The sequence below is a fragment of the Cheilinus undulatus genome, linkage group 4 (genome assembly GCF_018320785.1).
Source record: "Cheilinus undulatus linkage group 4, ASM1832078v1, whole genome shotgun sequence".
NCBI lineage: Eukaryota > Metazoa > Chordata > Actinopteri > Labriformes > Labridae > Cheilinus > Cheilinus undulatus.
In genome coordinates, this window is record NC_054868.1 from 38,510,126 (window position 1) to 38,531,083 (window position 20,958).

The 20,958-nt window shown below is 41.2% G+C and overlaps 1 protein-coding gene across 3 annotated transcripts in view; it reads right to left on the bottom strand.

Annotated features, from left to right (window-relative positions):
• Window positions 1–20,958, bottom strand: part of inpp4b (inositol polyphosphate-4-phosphatase type II B) — a 257,684-nt gene that overhangs the window by 191,692 nt on the left and 45,034 nt on the right. For all 3 annotated transcript variants that reach the window (XM_041784758.1, XM_041784757.1, XM_041784759.1), the window contains one exon: window positions 10,264–10,380. In XM_041784758.1, coding sequence (XP_041640692.1) covers window positions 10,264–10,380 — 117 coding nt within the window. The remainder of the gene's footprint in view (window positions 1–10,263; window positions 10,381–20,958) is intronic.

Consider the following 20,958-nt stretch of genomic DNA (forward strand, 5'->3'; position numbering starts at 1 on the left):
TACCATGTACATCCAAGCATGTCCACCTATTGATGCCTCTTTTGTTCATTTTTGCTACTATTTACCTCTTGTTAACAATTTTTACACACATTTTTGCCAATTCTAACTGCATTCCACTATTTGTTGTGCCCATTTGTGCCACTCTTAACCCATTTTTGTGACTTTCCGTGATCTGTATTTCATCTGTATTTTGTCTGCCTCTGTGCTTGCATTGCTGTCTATGTCTGTCCATTCCTCTTTATTTTGGACAGTCTGTCTGTCTATATCTCTGTATCAGACTTAATTTTTTGCAGCTTTTAATGTGGCACTATATCAGACAACGCAACAAAAATTTTGTCCTGTCTAGGCCAGGCCCAGGTCTGTGGCTGAGTGCAAAGCGGTCAGGATGAAAGTCAGCACCTCCAAGTCCGAAGCCATGACTCTCTGCCAGAAAATGGTGGAATGCTCCCTTTGGATGGGGAGGGTGTCCTTGGCCCGAGTGAAGGAGTTCAAGTGTCTCGAGTTCTTATTCAGGAGTGAGGGTAGAAAAGGCTGTGAGATCAACAGGCAAATTGGTGCAATGCTGAACCAGTGTTGTGGTGAAGAGGGAGCTGAGCCGGAAGGCAAAATTCTCAATTTGCCAGTCAATCTTAATCCCAACCCTCACCTGTGGCCATGAACTCTGGGTAATGACCAAAAGAACATGGGTTCAAGCAGTGGATGGATGGATAGATGGATATCTACGCCATTGGACTGCCCACACTACAAATGTGATCCCAACCAATCAGCATGTGTTGTCATCATGACATAAATTACTTTCTTGTGTGCAAGATCACAGGTCATTGGGGACGCCGGTGTAGGAGTGCCAATCATGGCTACAACCAGTAGCGGCTGATGCATTTTTCTTCAGGGGGAGCTACAACAAAATCCCAATTTGATATGTTCTATATGTAAGTTATATCAAAAGATGTTACTACACTGTGAGTTAAGTCATATAATATGCCTTTTTTTACATTGCATTTGTGTGGTTAGTGAACAAATAGTATATATATAATAAAATGTTCTATATAATATAATATATAAGATGGCTATAATAAGGGTCGTCAGCAGCCATATCTAACTAACTCCTATCACAGTCAACTTAAATTTGAAACTTATCACACATTATCACGAATCAGTTGAAAATTTATTCTAAATATGGACATTTATAAAAGACATAAGGCGAAGTTATCACTGCTTCAATAGTGACTGGTTGAGTAAAAAATATAAATGCCAGACCTGAATGCTGGAAAAATATTAGAACGCACAAAACTATTATTTATTGATTTACTTACTTAATTATTATTATTAACCTAACATGCCATCAGTGTACTTTCTCCCTCTGTCACAGCTTTGTTGCTTCATGTTGATATCTGGCTGGTCAGGTCCAAGCTCTTAAATTCTAAGTTTCTCCTCCAATGTCCTCCCCTCAAAAGACTTTATACTTTAACACTCAACTGAGTTTTCTTATTGCATTTTGCTGTCTTCCTAGCATCTCTCTGTGAGCTAAACAATGAAGGTGTGAATTTCTCTGCTGCCACCTGTTGGCGCCTGGCGAGTGGTTAGTGGTAATTCTTTTTGGGGGCGCCGCCATGTTGCGCCCACAGAGCTCCAATCTCTTGTACTGAAGAGGAGCGAATGCGCAGGCGCAGCTTATAACTGTAGTCCGTGGAAGGCTGTGGGCGCAGGAGCCCAGTGCCCCAGGGAGGAAATAAGTGAACAGGAAGTAAAGCAAAAGCGTAGAATGTTTGTGATCTACTGATTTATGTTGCAGATTACATATTTTAATCTCATAATAAATCATATTAATACAGTGCATGATAGAATTTATCTATATCCATTTAAATTTATTGATATTTACAGCAAATGTTTAAAAAATCTATTCAATGATCTTAAGACCTGTCCTCTCTTTGTGGAGTGATGGGAGGGTGGCGCCCTAGCGCCCCCTATTGACCAGCCGCCACTGGCTACAACAGAACCTCTGTGCGTTTTCAAAAAGTATTGTTTACAGTCACCCAAAACGCTGTTCCCATGTGGATGAAATGCCGATCCGACAAAAAACTTTTGCATATTCATCTCTGTGTGGACGGAGCCTAAGTGACTGTGTAATGGGCGCACCTTTAAAAGTTGTTCTGAAGTTATTACAGGAGAAATAGACTAAAACTTAAAAATATGGTAAGTAAATATAGTTCTCCTGCTCTATCTGACAGGATGATCAGAATATTTTTTACTCCCTTCAGGCCCAGCCTTAAGGCAAGGGGCTGGATCCTGGTCTGATTTGGCAGAGAGTCGAACCACTACTCTGTCTGTCTCTATGTTTGTGTGTCCATGTGTTTTTCCTGTCTGTCTGTATTTTGTTTGCTTGTCTGTCTGTTTGTGTCCTTGTGTGCCTGTGCGTTGGCCTGTCTCACTGTCTGTTCATCTGGTTGCCTGTTTCCCAGAATTCCAGTTGGTCTTCCTGTCTGTCTCATTTGTCTCCTCCTGTCCCGAGCTCTCTCTGCCAGGCAGACGGCTGTTCACCATGAGTCTAGTCCAGCTTGAGGTCTCTGCTTGTGAAAAGCAAGTTTTCCTCTGCCAGAACTGCCATATGTCTGCTAATCGATGAATAAATGTTAGTTCTCTCTTAATGATGTAAGATAGTACAGTCTAGATTGGCTCTGTTAGAAACTGGGTGCTACATAAAACCTATTTTGCAGCAGAGACTCCAGCCTGTAGTTTAAACTGAGTTATCATTTCACAAAGACAGATATGTCTTCTCTAATTCCTTATTAAAATGAAGTTTTACACAAATTAATTATACTCGCAAAGACCTTTGTTTAAGTATGATCACAGATCTGCCTGAGCTTTGATAAAGTTGCTTCCATTGAAGTAATCTCTTCTCAGCCAGAGGTAATTCTTCTTTATTCGGTGATCAGAATGTGAACTGAAAGGGTATTTACTGCCCCAAGGGATCATTCAAAGTGCAGTTGCAGGTAAGACATCAGTGACAAAGTAAGGCGAGCCTGTCATCCTCTGACAAGCAGGGCTTGAGGGTGGGATCACTTACACCTGAGCGATATCTAACCCTGTCGTACTCCTCCTCACACCTCCACTCCCTCACTTATCGTCCTCTCAACCCCTGTGCGTGTTCTCAAATATTCATGACCAAGCAGCCAGTGTCATCTTAGAATATCTAAATGGGAAGCCCAAGGCGGAGGGAAATCATCCGCCTATGAAATTCTCCACGAATGTTAAAGCAGTCATCTATAAACCGCGCTCCATCACTTCCCTCCCCCTCATGTTACAATTTCCTCCCTTCTTATTTCCACTTCAGAACTCTTATGCTAAATTGTCGCTGTGGCATATCAGACAAAATGGGAAATTTGCTAAGTTTTTTTTTTTAATACATATTCAGTGGTTACCATGTGTGCTGTCTGCTTTCCATTGCAGTGAATCAGCTCGTGGCACAACATCTGCTACTGGAGCCAAGAGTGATATGTAAAAGTTTTGACAGCTGATTTGTTAAACACACACACTCACACACGCAAACATGGGAAATTTGCCCCAGTGCTCTCTCTCTCTCTCTCTCTCTCTCTCTCTCTCTCTAAAAAAGTAATATTAAATGACTGAGGCTTGGTTGACTGATTTACGATCTGGCTCATCTAAGCAGCTCGGGGCTGACGCGTTGTGCCAGCTCATGTTCTGGGTCATGCATGTGTCACTTGAAGAGTCCCTAATGAGAGCCAGACAGGAGAGCTGTTCCTGGTCGAGCGAGGCTAAAAATCTAACAGTGTGATAGAGCTGGTGCTTGAGGAAATAAAAGGAAATAAAGTTTCTCAAGAAGCTGACAGTCACTGCATGATGTCAATTCTGAAGAAAGGGAAGGGGTTTTTTTTGTGCAGTGTTTTAAAATAGCAAAAGAAGCCTTGATATAACTCATTTTTAGTCACAGAAAGTTGTGATGGGCCTCATTTAGAAACTTCTACTTTGACAGCGATGGCTGGCATGAGTGAAGAAAGCTCGACAGCACCTGTCCCGTTTGGCTGCCGGTTCGGCCTAAAGCTTTAAACGCCAGGCTTGAGTGAAACGCTCAGTTGTCTATCAGTGATGGTCCTGACAGAATGACAGGAGCGACTGAGAAGTATCACTCAGAGAGAGACAGAGAGTGAGGGACAGCATGGGCAACAGCTAAAATTCAAAATTTTAAAGTAACTTCTAAGATAAAACGTCACCTAGTGCACATAAAGCTGCATTTAGGAATCTCCTGCCAACAAAAGCTATAGTGCTGATAAAAATTAATCACCCCCTTGGATGTTTTACCCTTTAAGTGATTTTATAAATTAGTCATGGTCAATGTAATTTGCCTTTTTTTACAAAATGATTTTAAAAACCTCCTAACTGTCACATTGAAAACAGATTCCTTCAAAATAAAGTCAATTATATAAAGATATTCAATGTATAATAAGTGACCTAAAGAGATTCAGCATGAACAGCCCCTTTTAATTCCAGCCACAAATTCTCTGTTGGATTGAAGTCTCAGTTTTGACTCGGCCACTCCAGAACATTCACCTTGTTGTTGTTGTCTTGCTGGAAATTAAATCTTCTCCCAAGCTGTAGTGCTTAGTCTTGCAGATTAAATAAGATCGTCCTCCAGGATTTTCCTTTATTTTGCTGCATTCATTTTACCCTCTTCGTTCGCAAGCCTCACAGGGCCGGCTGCTGACATGTATCCCCACAGCATGATGCTGCCACCACCGTGCTTCACAGTGGGGGTGGTGAGTTTGTCGTGATGTTCAGTGTTTGGTGTCCTCAAGACATCTTGTCTGATGGCGAAAAATCTCTGCTTTGGTCTCATCAGACCAACGAAATTTCTTCTGCTTGACCGTGGAGTCTCCCACATGGCTTTTTGATGAGATTTTCCTCAAAAGAGGCTTTCTCTTCACCACTTTCCCATAAAGCTCTGACTGCTGAAGAACCTGGGCAACAGTTGTATGCAGAGTCTCTCCCAAGTTTGTAACTCTTTCAGAGTAGTCATAGGTGTCTTGGTAGCCTCTCTCACTAGTCTCCTTCTTGCACGGTCATTCAGTTTGTGAGGACGGCCTGATCTAGGAGGGTTTACACATGTGGTCAATGATGGATTTATCTGAACTCTGGGGGACGTTCAGGGCCTTTGAAGTGTTTTGTATTCATAGTATTCTTTTTTTCTGAGTTGCTTGGAGTGTTCTTTTGTCTACATGGTGTAATGGTAGCCAGGAATACTGATTAACCAGTAACTGGATCTTCCAGATCTTTATAGTACAATCACTTGAGACACATTCACTGTCCTCAGGTGATCCCTATTTCACCAAATGAGAGACTACTAGCACCAGCTGGCTGGACCTCTGTTGGATAAGGTTAGTTAGACTTACATATTTTTGTTTAATTGACATTACTTTGTAGAAATCTGTTTCCACTTTGACATTAAAGAGTTTTTCTTGTACTTTTTTTGTAAAAAAACAATTAAAAAAACAAACAAAAAAACCCCAAAAAACAAAATTATATTGACTACGAATGACTGATAAAATCAATAAAAGGGTAAAACATCCCAACATCTAAAGGGTTTGAATATTTTTCATAGGCACAGTACATGCTGAAACTGAGCCATCCTTAAAAGTTAAATTTATTCTGTGAATATTTTGCCAGCTCTTAGTAAAATATCTTTGCATTTGCTGCTGGGTGCAATCACGCCTGGCCTTGTGTTCAGTGTGTTTAATGTTCAGTGAAACCTCTGGTGGCAGCTTGACACACAGCACAAGAAATACTCCCAGGAAGGAGGCGGGCAATGAACAGAGAGTTTATACAGCGTTTAGCTCACATGGGTGTTGTTCAACATGAATATTCAATACACACCTCAGAATAAACCATTGTGTTCCCATTTCAGGCAAATTTCATCTGGGATTATGTTGCAAGGCTGAATTCAAAGAGGTAAATGACTGCAGAGCAGACACACAAGTTTATACCTCTACAGAAAAAAGACAGAAGTGTGCTATGTGATACATCTTAAAGCAAACCAAAGCAGGGATGTAATTTCATATTTTGATGAGAACTCTACAAGTAAGAAACAACACAAACAAATTGCATTCCACAGTGATATGTGCCTCATAAATCATTTAAAAGATTCTGTAAACAATCTTAAACACTTGAGCCTTCAGTGTGTTGAAATTGGACGCAAGCAGGCAGATAACTTTGAAGAATCTTTTCAAATCAAATTTTTGGCAAATTCAAGGAACAAGTCTATCCTGGCACACACTGCAACGCTTAAAAAAAGTAGCTGGAGCAAGTTGGATGAATTACAAGTTAGATGAATGCATTATCACTAGGTGGAGTTTTTATTAGCCTCAAATTAGATTCCCCCTTTTATCGCTTTATCACTGGGACACACAGGACCAGACTCACTTCTCTGAGGGCTACACTGTCTCCAGGAGCGCAGATATACAGTACATTGAAATATTAAAGCATGGTGCACCTTGTTTTTATGTAAGACATAATGAGCCTCTGCTGCACATGAATCTTAAACCTATTTTACAACCTGTGCAGGTAGGCAACGACTCCATAACTGTTTGCATGTTTTCATAATTCCTGTGTGCAAAAGGTCATGACACTGGTTCACAGTTCCTGCAGCTCCACAGTGCTCTAGACACCTGGCTTATAGACCTCCATAAAGAAGCAATGGAAATGTGGGTATTCCTCATGTTACATTCAAATGTATGCATTTATAACTGGGAAACACAGTCAATCAATATGCATTAAGAGGAGGTATCCTGAGAGGTTAGAGAATAAAGTGTGTTTTATCCTGCTCCCTAAACTTCACATTAACACAGCAAAGGGTCTCCTTTGGATTAAGCTACATGGCAGACTCCAAAAGTAGCTCAGTGTACAGACTCCATTTCAGACTGGGCTTTGAGGCTGCCTGTGTGAGTGCTGCATGAAGAATCTAAAGAATAGAGGGCTCTACTGTTTTTCTTTTTCAAAATAGAACAGACAATGATAAATGGAGAGCAATATTTTCCTGGAGTTGCTTCATGAAAACTATCCTATTAGATTTGATGGAGCTTGGGAGGCAGCTAAATGAAGCACTTTAATATTCCATGATTTATTTCACCCTATAAATTTATGCACAGTGGTCTATCCCCTGATGGACTCAGACAGGGGGCAGGGTGAGAGATCAGCCCCCTGGTGCCCTAATGTTTAAAAAATGAAAATAAAACAGCAAAAGTGCCCTCTTGGATGCCACTATGGAAGGCACACCTGGTCAAGTATCCTCTACGTGCCCTGGAATAAAACTTGACAAAATTACCTCTAGGGTCCCCTCCAAGTGGGCATAAAATGATAGGTGCCATCTGCGGTGTCCACTAAATAGGAAAAAATGTAAAAGTGCCCCCTCCCCCCACCCCCACACCCAGTGGGAATGGGCAAAATTTGACAAAATTACCTCTAGGGTCACCTCCAAACGGGCATAATTTGATAAGTGCCATCATTGGTGGCCTTTAAATACAAAAAAATGACAGACTTTCTTTTATGGTCCCCTTTGAGTACACAAAATTCAACAGTTCCCTTTTTGGTGCCCTAGAGGTAGGCATAGTTCAACAAAGTACCCTCTAGCAGTAGTTAAAATCTGCCAGTCACCTTTAGGCTCCCCATCCCAGTGGACATAGTTTAATCAGTTCCATCTTTGGTGTCTTCTATATGGTAAAAAAATGAAAAAGTGTCCTCTTTGGTTCACTCTGAGTGAGCCTATTTCTACAAAGTACCCTCTAGGGTGCCCTGGAAATGGGGAAATTTTACATACTGCCATCTTTGGTGACTGCAAGTGGGCAAAATCTGACTCTAAGTGGGTATACTTTGATCTGGGCCATCTTTGGTGTCCTCTGGATGGAAAAAATGCCCTTTATTTTCCTATCTGGGCACAAAAATTTCAACAAATTTCCCTCTTTGGTGCCTTCTGAGTGTGCATATTTCTACAAAGTACCCTCTAGAGTGCCCTGGAAGTGGGCAAAATTTGAAAGAGTGCCAGCTTTTGGGCCTGTAAGTGGGCAAAATCTGACAAAGTTACCACTGGGGTCCACCCCATGGCACAAAATTGGAGAAGTGCCATCTTTGGTGCCCTCTGAATAGAAAAATGTGAAAAAAATGCCCTCTATGGTCCCTTTTGAGCACACAAAATTCCCTCTTTGATGCCTTATGAGTGGGCATATTTCAACTAAGTTCTCTAGGGTGCCCTGGAAGTGGGCCAAATTTGAGAAAGTTTACTCTAAGGTTCCCCCTAAGTTGGCATAATTTGATAAGTGCCATATCTGGCCTCATTTAAGTGGACAAAAGTCTAAAAAGTTCCCTCTTTGGTTCCTTCTGAGTGGGCACAAGTCCACCTAGTACTCAAAATGGTGTTCTCAAATGGTGCTGCAAGGCACACTGGTGCTTTTTGGGACAAGTCGAGGTGTGCCGTGTAAATCACTACCAATTACTACAATTACTACAATGATACAACAACCAAAGAAACTGTAACACATTATGTTTAAGGGGACATATTATGCAAAAATCACCTTTTTGTAGGCTTTTCTAACAAAAGTAGACACAGAAACAGCTTGTTCTGGGCAGGGCTGAAACATCAGTTTGTTTTTTAGACATGCAAAAATCCTGCACTGGAGTTTTTTTTCAGCAACAGATTTCACAGCCATGTTTTGGGGACCTCTGAGGCCAATAGAAACGTGTCTTAAAGGGGCAAAATATGTCCCCTTTAAAGAGGCTAACTATGCATGGATTTGAATATGGCCTGCTTTGAGATTTTGGCTTGATCTTAGGTGTGCCTTGGGCAAATGCAGTGTGAAAACCACTCTTTATGGTGCCTTCCAAGTGGGCAAAATGTGACACAATGCTCTCTTTGATGCCCTCTTGGTGGGCAGACGTGATAAAGTAGCCCCTTAGTGAACAGACCTGCTAAAGTGTTGAAGAGTGGAGAAGATGCAAATAAGTGCTATGAAGTTAACTTCCACAGACATCCTCACTTGTGTATCTTTGGGAAATAAATGGTCAAATATTTCCTAATCCATTTCATCACAGAGGTATAATTAAAGCACTTCATCTTAGCCAGGATGTCTCTTGCACTATAAATGTATGAGGACTTTTGTGTGCCCCAGAGCATACAGGAAGTGCCCCTTTTTTAATCATGTTTGCCCCTGCCCCGTAAATATCCTGAGTCTGCCACTGAATTTATTAAAGTTTGACAAAAGCAAAGATTGAAGCTCAGCATTAGACCCGTTCATTTTACAAATACAACAGCAAACATTACTAAAATTATAACAAGTGTGCATGTCATCGTGAGCTTAAATCCAACATACATGTACAGTGTAGGAGCATTATCCTGGAGAAATCTCTCCAGATAATATAAGTACAGCCCTTTCAACTGAAACAAGAGAAAAAAGGACTTGCATGCAGGTAGATTTGTTTCAAGCTGCAAACCGCCCAAACACTCATACTGTAAGTGCAGAAAAAAATCACTTATGCCAGACAGAATGTAAATGCAACCATGCTTGTGCTACTGCTGGCTGTGAGCCAGTAGATAATCATTTGCACATACTCCCCACTGCTACAGTATAATGGAGTCCTTACTCATCGCAAAGCTCATGAATGTTTCATTGAAAGTTATGCCAGATTAAGATTTTGGCAGCACTGGGCGAGTGGGTTTCTTGATTAAGATCATGCTCACACCCACACCGAGCAGCCCTGTTATAGTCTCTTTAAAACGACTGAATCTGAAGGACTGGTCCATTCAGGATTCTGCGCCTGGCTTCCTTTTTACATTCCCACTGATGTGCCGGCTGGTTTTCCCAGGAGATCAACGCCTGAGAACAGCTGCCATGCTCAGATGCTCAAAGGTTGCACACCCTGTTCCTTTCAAAACTCAAGGCAAAGGTCCTGCTCCAAGAATGACTGTAATGAATGATTAAAAGGACTCTGCCTTGTTTACCGCCCTCTAAAAATAGTGTCACAACTCTTTGCACCCCTGGAAATGTAGGATAAATTTAAACATAATGAGCTACTGCGGCGTATTTCTCACAGCTTTTCATGTTGGTACCCTGTAAAGTTTAAAGCTCAGAGCTGCAAAGCCAAAAGTTGAAAGAAGGCTGTTTCACTTCAGGCTTTGAACGCATCCTCGTCATTAACTTTCTCACTCACAGACATGCAAACATGCAGAGAGAGAGTGAGAGAGAAACACAACTGTTTACTCACTGATTCCTGGCTTTTGTCCTTTGCATCATACACAGTCAGCTTGACTAGTGTCTCCGGGCTAGCAGGATACTCTGAAGGGAAGGTCACCCCCGTCAGAAACAGCGGGTCTTTGTTCGCCTGTCAGACAGAGGGACAGCACAGAAACAGGTTGAGATACTGTGTCTATGTGTGAGCGTGCATGTGAGCCAGTGTGTATCCGTGTGCATGCTTGTGCTGCAACACACATGTTCATAAAAAAAAAAGCAGGAGGCCAAAGGGAGAAAGGCACAGAGGGGGGAGACTTTGGTGGGTAAATGAGCCAACAGCTGGGCTCAGTCTGTCCTCCTCCTCTTGGCGTTCTCTCCCCCCGTCCTCTCCTCTCTGGGCACAAAAAAGGGAATAGATAGAGCTCTCCCTGGTGGGTCTACCTGCAGCTCTGGCATAACTACAGTCTCCCCGCTGAGACTGCCGGCCAGAAGCAACAATAGTTGACAGGTAGGTTGGAACAGCGGCAGAAGGATTAATCCAGTGCTCCCAGCAGCCACTGCTGGGTCTTTAAACACACCACAGGGCTGCATGCTGTTTGCTAATATTCACTCACAACTTTCCTGAAATCAGAAAACCCAGTCATCACTTCTGGCCTCCTGTACTGCTGGGCTTATTTGTGCCACGGCCTGCAGAGACTGTGCTTTCATTGCACTCTTAAAATGTCCACCTTGATGGGGGTGTATCTGGTATTTGCTGCAGATTTAAAGCCCTCTCTAAGATCACTGCAGTGGCTTTGAGTGAGGAGCTTTAGGTCAGTTGTTTCACCTGTTGGGAGGAATTTTCTTTTCAGCAGAGCAACAGAAAATAAGCAGGTTTCTGTGCAAGTGTCACTTCAGTTGTTAGAGCATTCAGAAAAGCAAACGTTTTCAAGGATCAAGACAACACTATTTGTTCCTCTGAGCATCCTTAAACACAAGAGATGTAAAGAAGCTGCACAACATTGACGTGGAACCTCAGGATAACCTAAATTCATTTAACGCTTCCATAACCTCCAAAGACCCTCATGTACATATGACCACATTATGGCACAGGTTATAAAAAGTGAAACAACTTTTGAACCATAAATCGTAGGCTGTTTCTTTTTTTTTCCTCCTGCAGCCAGCCATTGTGTCGGTCCAATGATGCTATCCATTCCTATAAATTACAGAGGCCTTTCTGGCCAGCCTGGAGCTTGGGTGACTTTCCAGGGTCTTTAAAGATTAAATCTACACCGGTTAATCTGATATTGAATGTCCTTTTATCCATTTTTAATCCAATTTCATTAGATTCTGCTGCTAGCAGCTAATGCTAAATGCCATGTTGTGTCCCACAATTCTTTGTGATGGGCTGTGACAACCAATGGCAGGCTGTTCTGTCATTGCGTTGAGCTTTGTCTAACTGTGCAGCTTTAACTGAGCAGGTCATGGTGGAGACGGCATGAATCGCTCTGATGGAGAGAAAGAGAGGCAGAGAGCCCGTGATGTGGCCCTCTGTGTATCTGCAGACAGGGACTGATTTGAAAAATGTCTCAAAAAGAGCCAAAACAGAGAAATAAAAACTTTTTTTTTTTGTAAATATGTAAATATTTTACAGACGTTCTGTCGCAGAATGATTATTTTTTCATTGTTCAGAAAAAAAGGATGGTTGAAGCTTTTAAAGACAAAATGGTTAAAATAGCTTAGGGATCAGAGGGCTATGTTTAAGTAATTTGCTTGGAATGTTGGGAGACTTTTGTTGCAATTTTTCAGGAATTTCATGGAAATTTTGAGGAACTCTGATTGTATTTTTCTGGAAGGTTGGGGATATGTATTTTGGAAAAACCCTACTTGTTTCAGGGGAAATTTGCTTTGAATCAATTTTGGTATTTTAGTTGGAATTGGGAAATTTGTTTGGATAAATGTCTGGGAATTTTCATGCAATGTCACAGAAATTTGGGAAATGTATTTGTTATTTTGGGGAAATTGATTTCAAATTTTGCTTGAAATATTTTTGGGGCATTTTCATGCGAATTTGGGTAATTTGTTTGAGTGTGGGGTGATTTTTTTTTTTTTTTTTAGATTTTTCCCAAAAATTCCATGTGATATTTTAGGGAAGTTGCTAGGATATTTTTTGGGGGGGAGGTTTCAATGCAATTTTGCTTCGAACTATTTCTGCTATTTCAATTGTAATTTGTGAAACTTGTTTTTTGGAGGGTATTTGTTTGAAATTTTTCAGACAATGTCACAGAAATTTGGAAATGTATTTGTAATTGTTGGGAAATCGCTTGGATTTTTGGTGAAAATTAGCTTTCAGTTTTTTGGAGCATTTAATGTGAATTTCATAATTTGTTTGAATGTTTGAAGGAAGGATTTATTGCATGAGAATTTGAGAAATATCTATTTCTTTTTTTTGGGGGGGGGGGTTGCTATGTGGAATTTTCTGACATTTTAATTTTCAGGAATGTATTTGTAAATTTTTGAATGGGGGGATTAACTTAAGTTTTTTAAGTAGGAATTTTCAATTAATTTTCTATTGGAATGTTTAGCTTAACAAAAAAAATTACAGAAACATTTCTGAGAAACTTTATCTGAGGAAATTTTGGGATAATTTTTTTGAATGCTTTGAGAATATGTTTAAGAATTTTTCACTGAAATTTGGTTTCTTTCAAGCTTTTTGAGAATTTGTGTGGAATTTGGAAGATAAAATTTCAAAGACATGCTGAACTTTTAGTGGAAATTTTGTTGATGCTTGTCCTGAACAAGTCATTGTGGCCCATTATCAAAATAATGAGAAAAATTACTCCACCATATAATGACTGATACCATTTCGTACTGACTGAAGACCCCAAACAATGGACTAACTGGCCAACACAGCCAAAACATCTGCTCTAAAACCTCTTCAGTGCTGTGTTTTCTGTAGAAACAGGACCTTTAGGAGATTTGTGGACATCAGTTTTCAAGGCTGAGGTTTTAACTTATCAGGTTCTTCAATGGAGAAACTAAAAATGCATTCTAAACAAAAGCTCAGGTCTCAGGAGGTTAAAATAAAGCCATGTTTAAACATCTGCTGAGGCCATCTAATACATTTAGCTCACTGGTAACATCACTTTTAATTTAGTATGATACGATAAGTTTGCCCAGAATGCCCCAAAACCAAGACTTCAGAAACTCTACCGAGGCGTAATTTACTGTTTGCAAAATGCAACAAATTGGAAGACAAATAAAAATACCCCAGGAGCTAAAATGGCTTTTCCAAGAAGGGTCAAGGATTGTCTAGCCAATTGGTTCTGCCCTTTTGGAGCATTTCAAAGCACTTTGTGTTTACAGTGGGGACTTCCTCTTCCTCTGCTCCCCTCTGATGGGCGTCTGCAGAATGTAACCCTCTGGGACGCTGTGGGGACCGGCTGAGGAGTTACAATGAGACTTACACAGACAGACTGGCAGACATGTATGAATGTATGGTCATGCCCTCAAACTAAAAACACTTCAGAAATGACTCAGGCTGGTAAGAAATCAAACACAAATGCCATGCTGAATAATAACTGAACATCTATTCATACCTTTAAGTCACCTGTAGGTGGAAGTGCGACGCGTTGTTTTTGCCAGACTGGTGACCTGGCCAAGGCGTACCCTGCCTCTCACTAAATGACAGCTGGGATCAGCTACACCCCCCACAGCACTGAGCTCAAATACTAATCTATAAGTATGGAAAACCCACTTAAAATTATAAGGTAAACAATCCAGTGGAAGAGTCATCTGTTTTGCTTTACTGAGAAAGCAGCTCAGTCTGTCGAGTCTGGTTGGGAACCAGTGTGTTGCTCGTTCAAGTCTTTTATGGACCCAAGTATGGAAGTTGGGACCAGTAGCTTAAGAGTTGTCTGTTAACTTGCTGAGATGCCCTTGGACTGGGTACTGAACCACCAACTGTCATGTGAGGCCTGAACCGATGCATATGCACTGACCTGGAATGACTGTTATGGAATGACTTTCCTTGGGGAAAGTCTTGGAGTGTTGTGGGAATGTGTACAACCATACATTCTTACTACAAATACTCCCTGTGTTTGGGAGGGGCAGAACCTTTTGAAAAGAAAAAAATAACTCAGAAGGTGAATGGACAAACGTTCTGTCAATAGCATTCATTAAAGGGATATTTCTGTTTTTTTGAAGTTGACTTGTATAAGGTTCTTACTGAGAGCAGTGTCATTATCTGAGCGTCCCCCTTTCAAACAGGACATGCTGGAGGAAGCTAGGCTATACAGCAGAGCAGATGGGTATAGTATCTCAGCATAATTTAGCAAGTTTTAGATAAAAATGGGCCAAAAAACAATGTTGGCTCATTGTACGCTATATTGAAATTTTGTGTCACATTTTATGTTTCACCTAGAAAGCCTCTGTGTTTGGCACTATTTTGCAGTGTGATTTTTGGCTACAAGCATTTCTGCCTCTGAACTGCTGTTTGGATCTTTGGGTATGTCAGAGACAAAAATAACAAACTCAATTAAAACTTTATATTCAAGCTTAGATTTCCAATTTACCAGCTGACACAATGTTTTAATAAAGTAAACATATTGTAACGCCTGCTTGTCAGATTACCAGCCATTAGCAGAATAAAGCCACAACCATAAACTTACTTTGATGACAAATTTCGATTCAGCTCTTCTGGTTGGGTTTTTTTCTGCAAATTATCTAAAGATAATTAAAAAAGGCTGGTAAAACACTAGTGCTCAATAAGGCAGGGAACTCTGGATAGGGAATGATGCAGGCTGCAGGCGTCTGTGAGCCGCTAGCCTTGATCAGAAAGGTCCTGACAATGTGTTGTTAAGTCCTACCGTTTACACACCTACACCACCAGGTAACTCAGGATCTCTCCTGCTAACCAGTGTCCAGGGAAGTTCTTCTCCTTGATCTTTCTTTCCACTGAGTCTCCATCTGTAGCGGTTCCTCTGTGTTCTCCAGGTCACTGACTTATACCCTTGTATCCATGGTAGATGGCACTTCATCATCACTTGAGTAGAAAAGCTCATTTTAGTTTTTTTTTAATAGCTTAGTTTGTTGCTGTTGTCTTTGTCAAAGCTTCATCGAGGCTTTCTGGATGAAAAATAGAACATTTCCAAAGAAATTTCAGTATTGCATCCAACAGAGCCAACATTGTTTTGTGGCCCATTTTTACCTTAAACTCACTAATTTACTCAGAAAAACTTTACCAGTCTGCTACGCTGTATAGCCTAGCTTCCTCCAGTGTGTTCTGTTTAAAGGGACAACATTCACTGAAATCACTGGAGGACTGTGCCACTAGTATTGGCAAGTTACCGTATACAACTCAACTTCAAAAAAATTGTAATATCCCTTTATTGGCCAATCAAAGCAATGACGCTTCTGTACACTAGCTTGACAGGCAGATAATGCCATAGCAGTACACAATTCTTCATTCCAATCCAGCCCGTTTAAAGGATTATAAGTCAACAGTTAAATTTTAAAACTAATCCTGTGATGCACTGGGAGCTTCACTATCAGTGGAGCCAGTTGGTAAATCAAACTAGCCAGAGCCAGTAAAGAGACAAGCTTTAGCATCTTTATGACAAAGAAAAGTTTAAGTGCAGTTTGTTGCTCTTATTTTAGAAAGGAAATGTTGCCAGTTCGAATAAAACTGCCCCTATAGCTGCAACCTTGCTCATGTCTTCACTGCCCTAGTTTGGAGTCTTGTAGTCGCTTCAACTAAACCTCACCTGTATCCACCGCCTTTTTCTACCAAAATGATGCTGATAAGTCTGGTCATTTTCTGACAAGGAACATGCATTTCAACTTGAAGCTTTTTAGGATAAATCCACCAAATTACAGACATGGACCAATCCTTTAGTTTTGCAAGGCAAGGTTACATAATCCTGTCTGTGCATGTACAGTGCATCCGAAAAATATTCATTACACATTATTCAATTTAGTCATGTTTCAGCCTGAATCTACAATCATTTAAATGAGTTTGTTCTGTCATTAATCCACAATCATGTACCACATCATGATAAAGCAGCTCAGAATTGTAGAAATGTTTGCAAATTTATGAAAAATTAAAATTAAAATATTCAATTTACATAACAATTGAGACGATTCGCAACAAGACTTGAAATTTAACTTAGGTGCATCGAATTTATTGATCATTGCTGTTATATTTCTAAACCTTGATCAGAGTCCAAATCTGGTAAACTATACTGAGCATGATTTGGTTAGACACACACCTCTCTATAGAAGTCCTCATAGCTCACAATGCACATCAGGGCAAAATCCAAGTCATGAGGTCAAAGAAACTGCCTGCAGAGCTCAGAGACAGGAGTGTTGCAAGGCGCAGATCTGAGGAAGGCAAGAAAAATTCTGCTCCACTGAAGGTTCCCAAGAGCACACTGGTCTCCATGATTCTAGAATTGAAGAAGTTTGGCACAACCAGGACTCCCAAGAGCTGATCACTTTGGGCAAACTAAGCAGGGGAGAAGGGCCTGCATCAGAGAAGTGACCAAGAACCTGATGGTCACTCTGACTGAGCTCCAGAGATCTTGTGTGGAGATGGGACAAAGTTCTAGGAGGACAACCATCACTGCAGCCCTCCACAGATCTGGGCTATATGGCAGAGTGGCTCGACGGAAGCCTCTCCTCAGTGTAAAACACATGGAAGTCGTTTGGAGATTGGAAAAAAGGACCTAAAGGACTCTCAGACTATGGGAAAAAGATTCTCTAGACTGATGAAACCAAGATAGAACCGTTTGGCCTCAATTCTAAATAAAATACCATCCCAACAGTGAAACAGTGGTGGTGGAACCAACATCATGCAGTTGGGGTGCTTTTCAGCAGCAGGGACTGGGTCAGGGTTGAGGGAAAGCTGAATGGAGCAAAGTACAGAGATATGCTCAATGAAAACCTGTTCCACAGCACTCAGGACCTCAGACTGGACTGACGGTTCACCTTCCAACATGTCAACGACCCAACGACAACCAAGACAACACAGGATTGTTTTAGGGATAACTCTGTGATTGTGCTAGAGTGGCCCAGCCAGAACTCTTGAGAGACCTGAAAACGGCTGTCCACTGATAGTGCTAATGAAACATGAAACATGACTGAGCTTATGAGTATATGTGAATATGAGTAAGGGTCAGCCCCCCCAAACCCCTTAAGATTAGGGTCAGAGTGAGAGGGATAAAACAACACTCCACAAACTAAGGAAAACACAAAAAGGATTAGGATAAGGCCCCTGAACCCTAAAGGTTAGGGTAAGAGGGATCACATTGAAAATAACACACTGAAAGCCAAGAAAACCTCAAAGAGGTTTAGGGATAGGTTCCTGAACCCTAAAGGTTAGGGTTAGGGTGAGAGTAATAAAATTAATAATAACACCACAAGCTAAGGAAAACCCAAGGAGGTTTAGGATTAGGCCCCCTGAACCCTAAAGGTTAGGGTAAGAGGGATCACATTGAAAATAACACACTGAAAGCCAAGAAAACCTCAAAGAGGTTTAGGGATAGGTTCCATAACCCTAAAGGTTAGGGTTGGGGTAAGAGGGATCAAATTAAAATAACCACCACAAGCTGAGGAAAACCCAAAGAGGGTGAGGGTTAGGTCCAGAAATCTAAAGGTTAGGGTTAGGGTGAGAGGAATAAATTCAAATTTAACACATCCAAATCTAAGGAAACCCAAAAGAGGGTTAGGGTTAGGCCCCCAAACCCTAAAGGTAAGGGTAAGAGGGATCACATTGAATATAACACACTGAAAGCCAAGAAAATCCCAGAAGAGGTATAGAGATGGGTTCCTGAACCCTAAAGATTAAGGTTAGGGTGAGGGTAACAAAATTAATAATAACACCACAAACTAAGGAAAACCCAAAGAGGGTTAAGGTAAGGCCCAAAAACCTAAAGGTTAGGGTTAGGATAAAAGGGATCAAATTAAAATAACCACCACAAACTAGGGAAAACACCAAGAAGTTTAGGGTTAGGCCCCTGAACCCTTACGGTTTGGGTGAGAGGGATCAAATTAAAAAATAACACACCAGAAACAAAGGAAACCCCAAAGAGGGTTAGGGTTAGGCCCCCAAACCCTAAAGCTTTGGGTTAGGGTACGGGAAGAGGGATTAAAGAAAAATAACACACCTCAATCTAAGGAAAAACCCAAGGAGGGTTATTGCATCAGTTCCTGCCCCATTGAAGTCTGCAACAGATGCCTCTCAAAAATGGTGGGAACAAATGATGTGGGATCTTCTTGTAACAAATTACTTTACAGGGGCTTTGCTTTATTCCCAGACATATCTGTGTAAGATCAAAATGTTTTACTGGATACCACACCCTCTATTACTCTGATTTAATCAGCTTATAATTTAGAATTAGTCTACAGGCTTTAGTCCTTAATAAGGCATCTGAAAAATGCTGTTTTTGCTTGAAACGAGCCTAAAAGTGTACAAGTGTGTTGTTTACAGCCAACACAAATGTTAAAAGATGTTACACTAGCTCAACTGTAACTCAGGTGGGTTTGACAACAGAGAGAGTCCTTCAAAGGCAAGTCTGAGGATTTGGAGCAAAATTATAAAGCCCCCTAAAAACAACACCGTACTAAACATCTACACAAAGACAGAATTATGTTTTCAGCTGCACATGGCGAGAAAACACAGACCCACCTCCTCACCGCACCACTAACCCCACTGATCCCGCAGAAATCTTCCACTGGCTGACGGAAGGGAAACTAAACAAGTCTGTAGCTTCTTGTTTCAGCCTCTGCAGACAGGGTAATACCAGTCCTGATGCCCCGTGCCATTTTGCCGCCCAGACATGCAGCTTTGTGGTTTTTGTGCACAAACATCCTTAAACAAACAGACCCAATTCAGCACAGCAGATACACACATACACACACAGAACCAATGCTGTTTTTTGAGCTTAGCGCTAATCTGGATGTATATCACTACTGTATGCTGACAAAAAGACCGACAGAGCCTGCAGAATGTGCAGGTACACACACATAACCCCTCACACCTTCCTCATGACACAGTGAATAGGCCTCATTCAGACTTACCAGCATGCTTGGCAGCCTCAGCTACAGCTGAATCTTCTTACTGATAGGCTGAGATGAGCTAAAGTGCTAAGCCTGTCTCCATTTACACAAAGACATAAGCCACTCTGTCATACAAGTGGTCAACATATGCTTTGGCAGGCAACCGGAGTGCTCCCGACTTTTTGTCCGTTAGAGCAGCAGACTAGAGCGAAACGGCTAATTTAGCACATCAGAGGGTGTGTGCAATGATTGGTTTCGGGGGGGAAGTAGGAGTGAGTCTCTTTTTCTCCCTCCCTTGACCATTCATAATTACCCACACTCACACAGACACCCACACTAACACAAACCCACACATGCACAAGCAGACCCGGCGTTTTGGACTGGTTCCAGGCGGGGAGTTCTTTGCTTCTCTAGCATGACATCAAAGGCCATTTTATATCCCTTTGGCTTTGCGTGACGTCAAATCCCCCTGGAGTACTGCCACTCCAGGACCCATCGCTCAAATCTGAGGAATGGGGATTTTCCTCCGATTTACTAGATAGCAATTTTTTTGTCTTGCCGCTTTCAAATACAATTTGTCGGAGCTGTTTCCTATTGCGCTTTAAAGAGATTTAGAGGGCTTTAGAGTTTCTACTTGAGATGTCACCAGTCCTCTCTGTTTTACCAACACTAGATTAAGATACAGAGCTCACAATGAGACTTTCACCCACTCAGAGGAGATAAAAAGAGTCTGTCTTTTCAGGAAATGTGTCCTACTTCTACACCATAGAGTGTGCTGTCTTTCTTATAGTCTCCATTGTTCTTTTTTGGGATATAAGTGTGAATTTAATGTGATTTACTGATTTCAAACTGACAAGAAAACAGGAGATCTGCTCCTGACTGTATTGCCAGATATGTCAAATGCCAAACAGCCCAATTAGAGCCATGACTTATTGATTCCAGACATTAGAATATAACGCTTCACTTGGTGAGTATGGACAGAATGAAGCGTATACAAGACCTTTAGGATGGAGCTAACCTTATATTAATCAGGATAGGAGAGGGACAAAGAATAATCTTAGGAATGAAGCTACATTTGGCTGTCAGTGATAGTGAACTCCATGAACTCAGAGTCACATAGGGAGAGCATTAGCCACATTATTAGAATATAGCAAAACTTTCTCCAGGAGAAACTACCCTATTGGTAATGAGCGAGGACAAAAGTAAACAGTGCTGCTAAAAAAAACAATTGTCATCATGGACTACCTGCACAAATAGACTGGATATTGGAGGGCCCAATCAAATTAAAACCCAAGTATCTACAGCAATCCTGTCTCTGAGCTCGGCAGGCAGTTCCTTTGACCTCATGGCTTGGATTTTGTTCTGATATGCACTGTCAGCTGTGAGGTTTTCTATAGAGAGGTGTGTGTCTTTCCAAATCATGTCCAATCATTTTTTTTTTAACCCAGGTGGATTCCAATAAAGGTGTTGAAGCATCTCAGCAACGATCCAGAAAAATGGCACTTCAAGGGTTTTTGCAAAAAGATCTGATACTTCTGTAAATTTGATATTTCAGGTTTTTGTTTTTAATACATTTCCATTTCTTCGTTAGGGGTACTGAGTGTAGATTATTGAGGATGTTTTTTCAACTGTAGTATCAGGCTGCAACATAAAATTGAAAAAAGTACGGGGGTCTGAATACTTTCTGAATGCA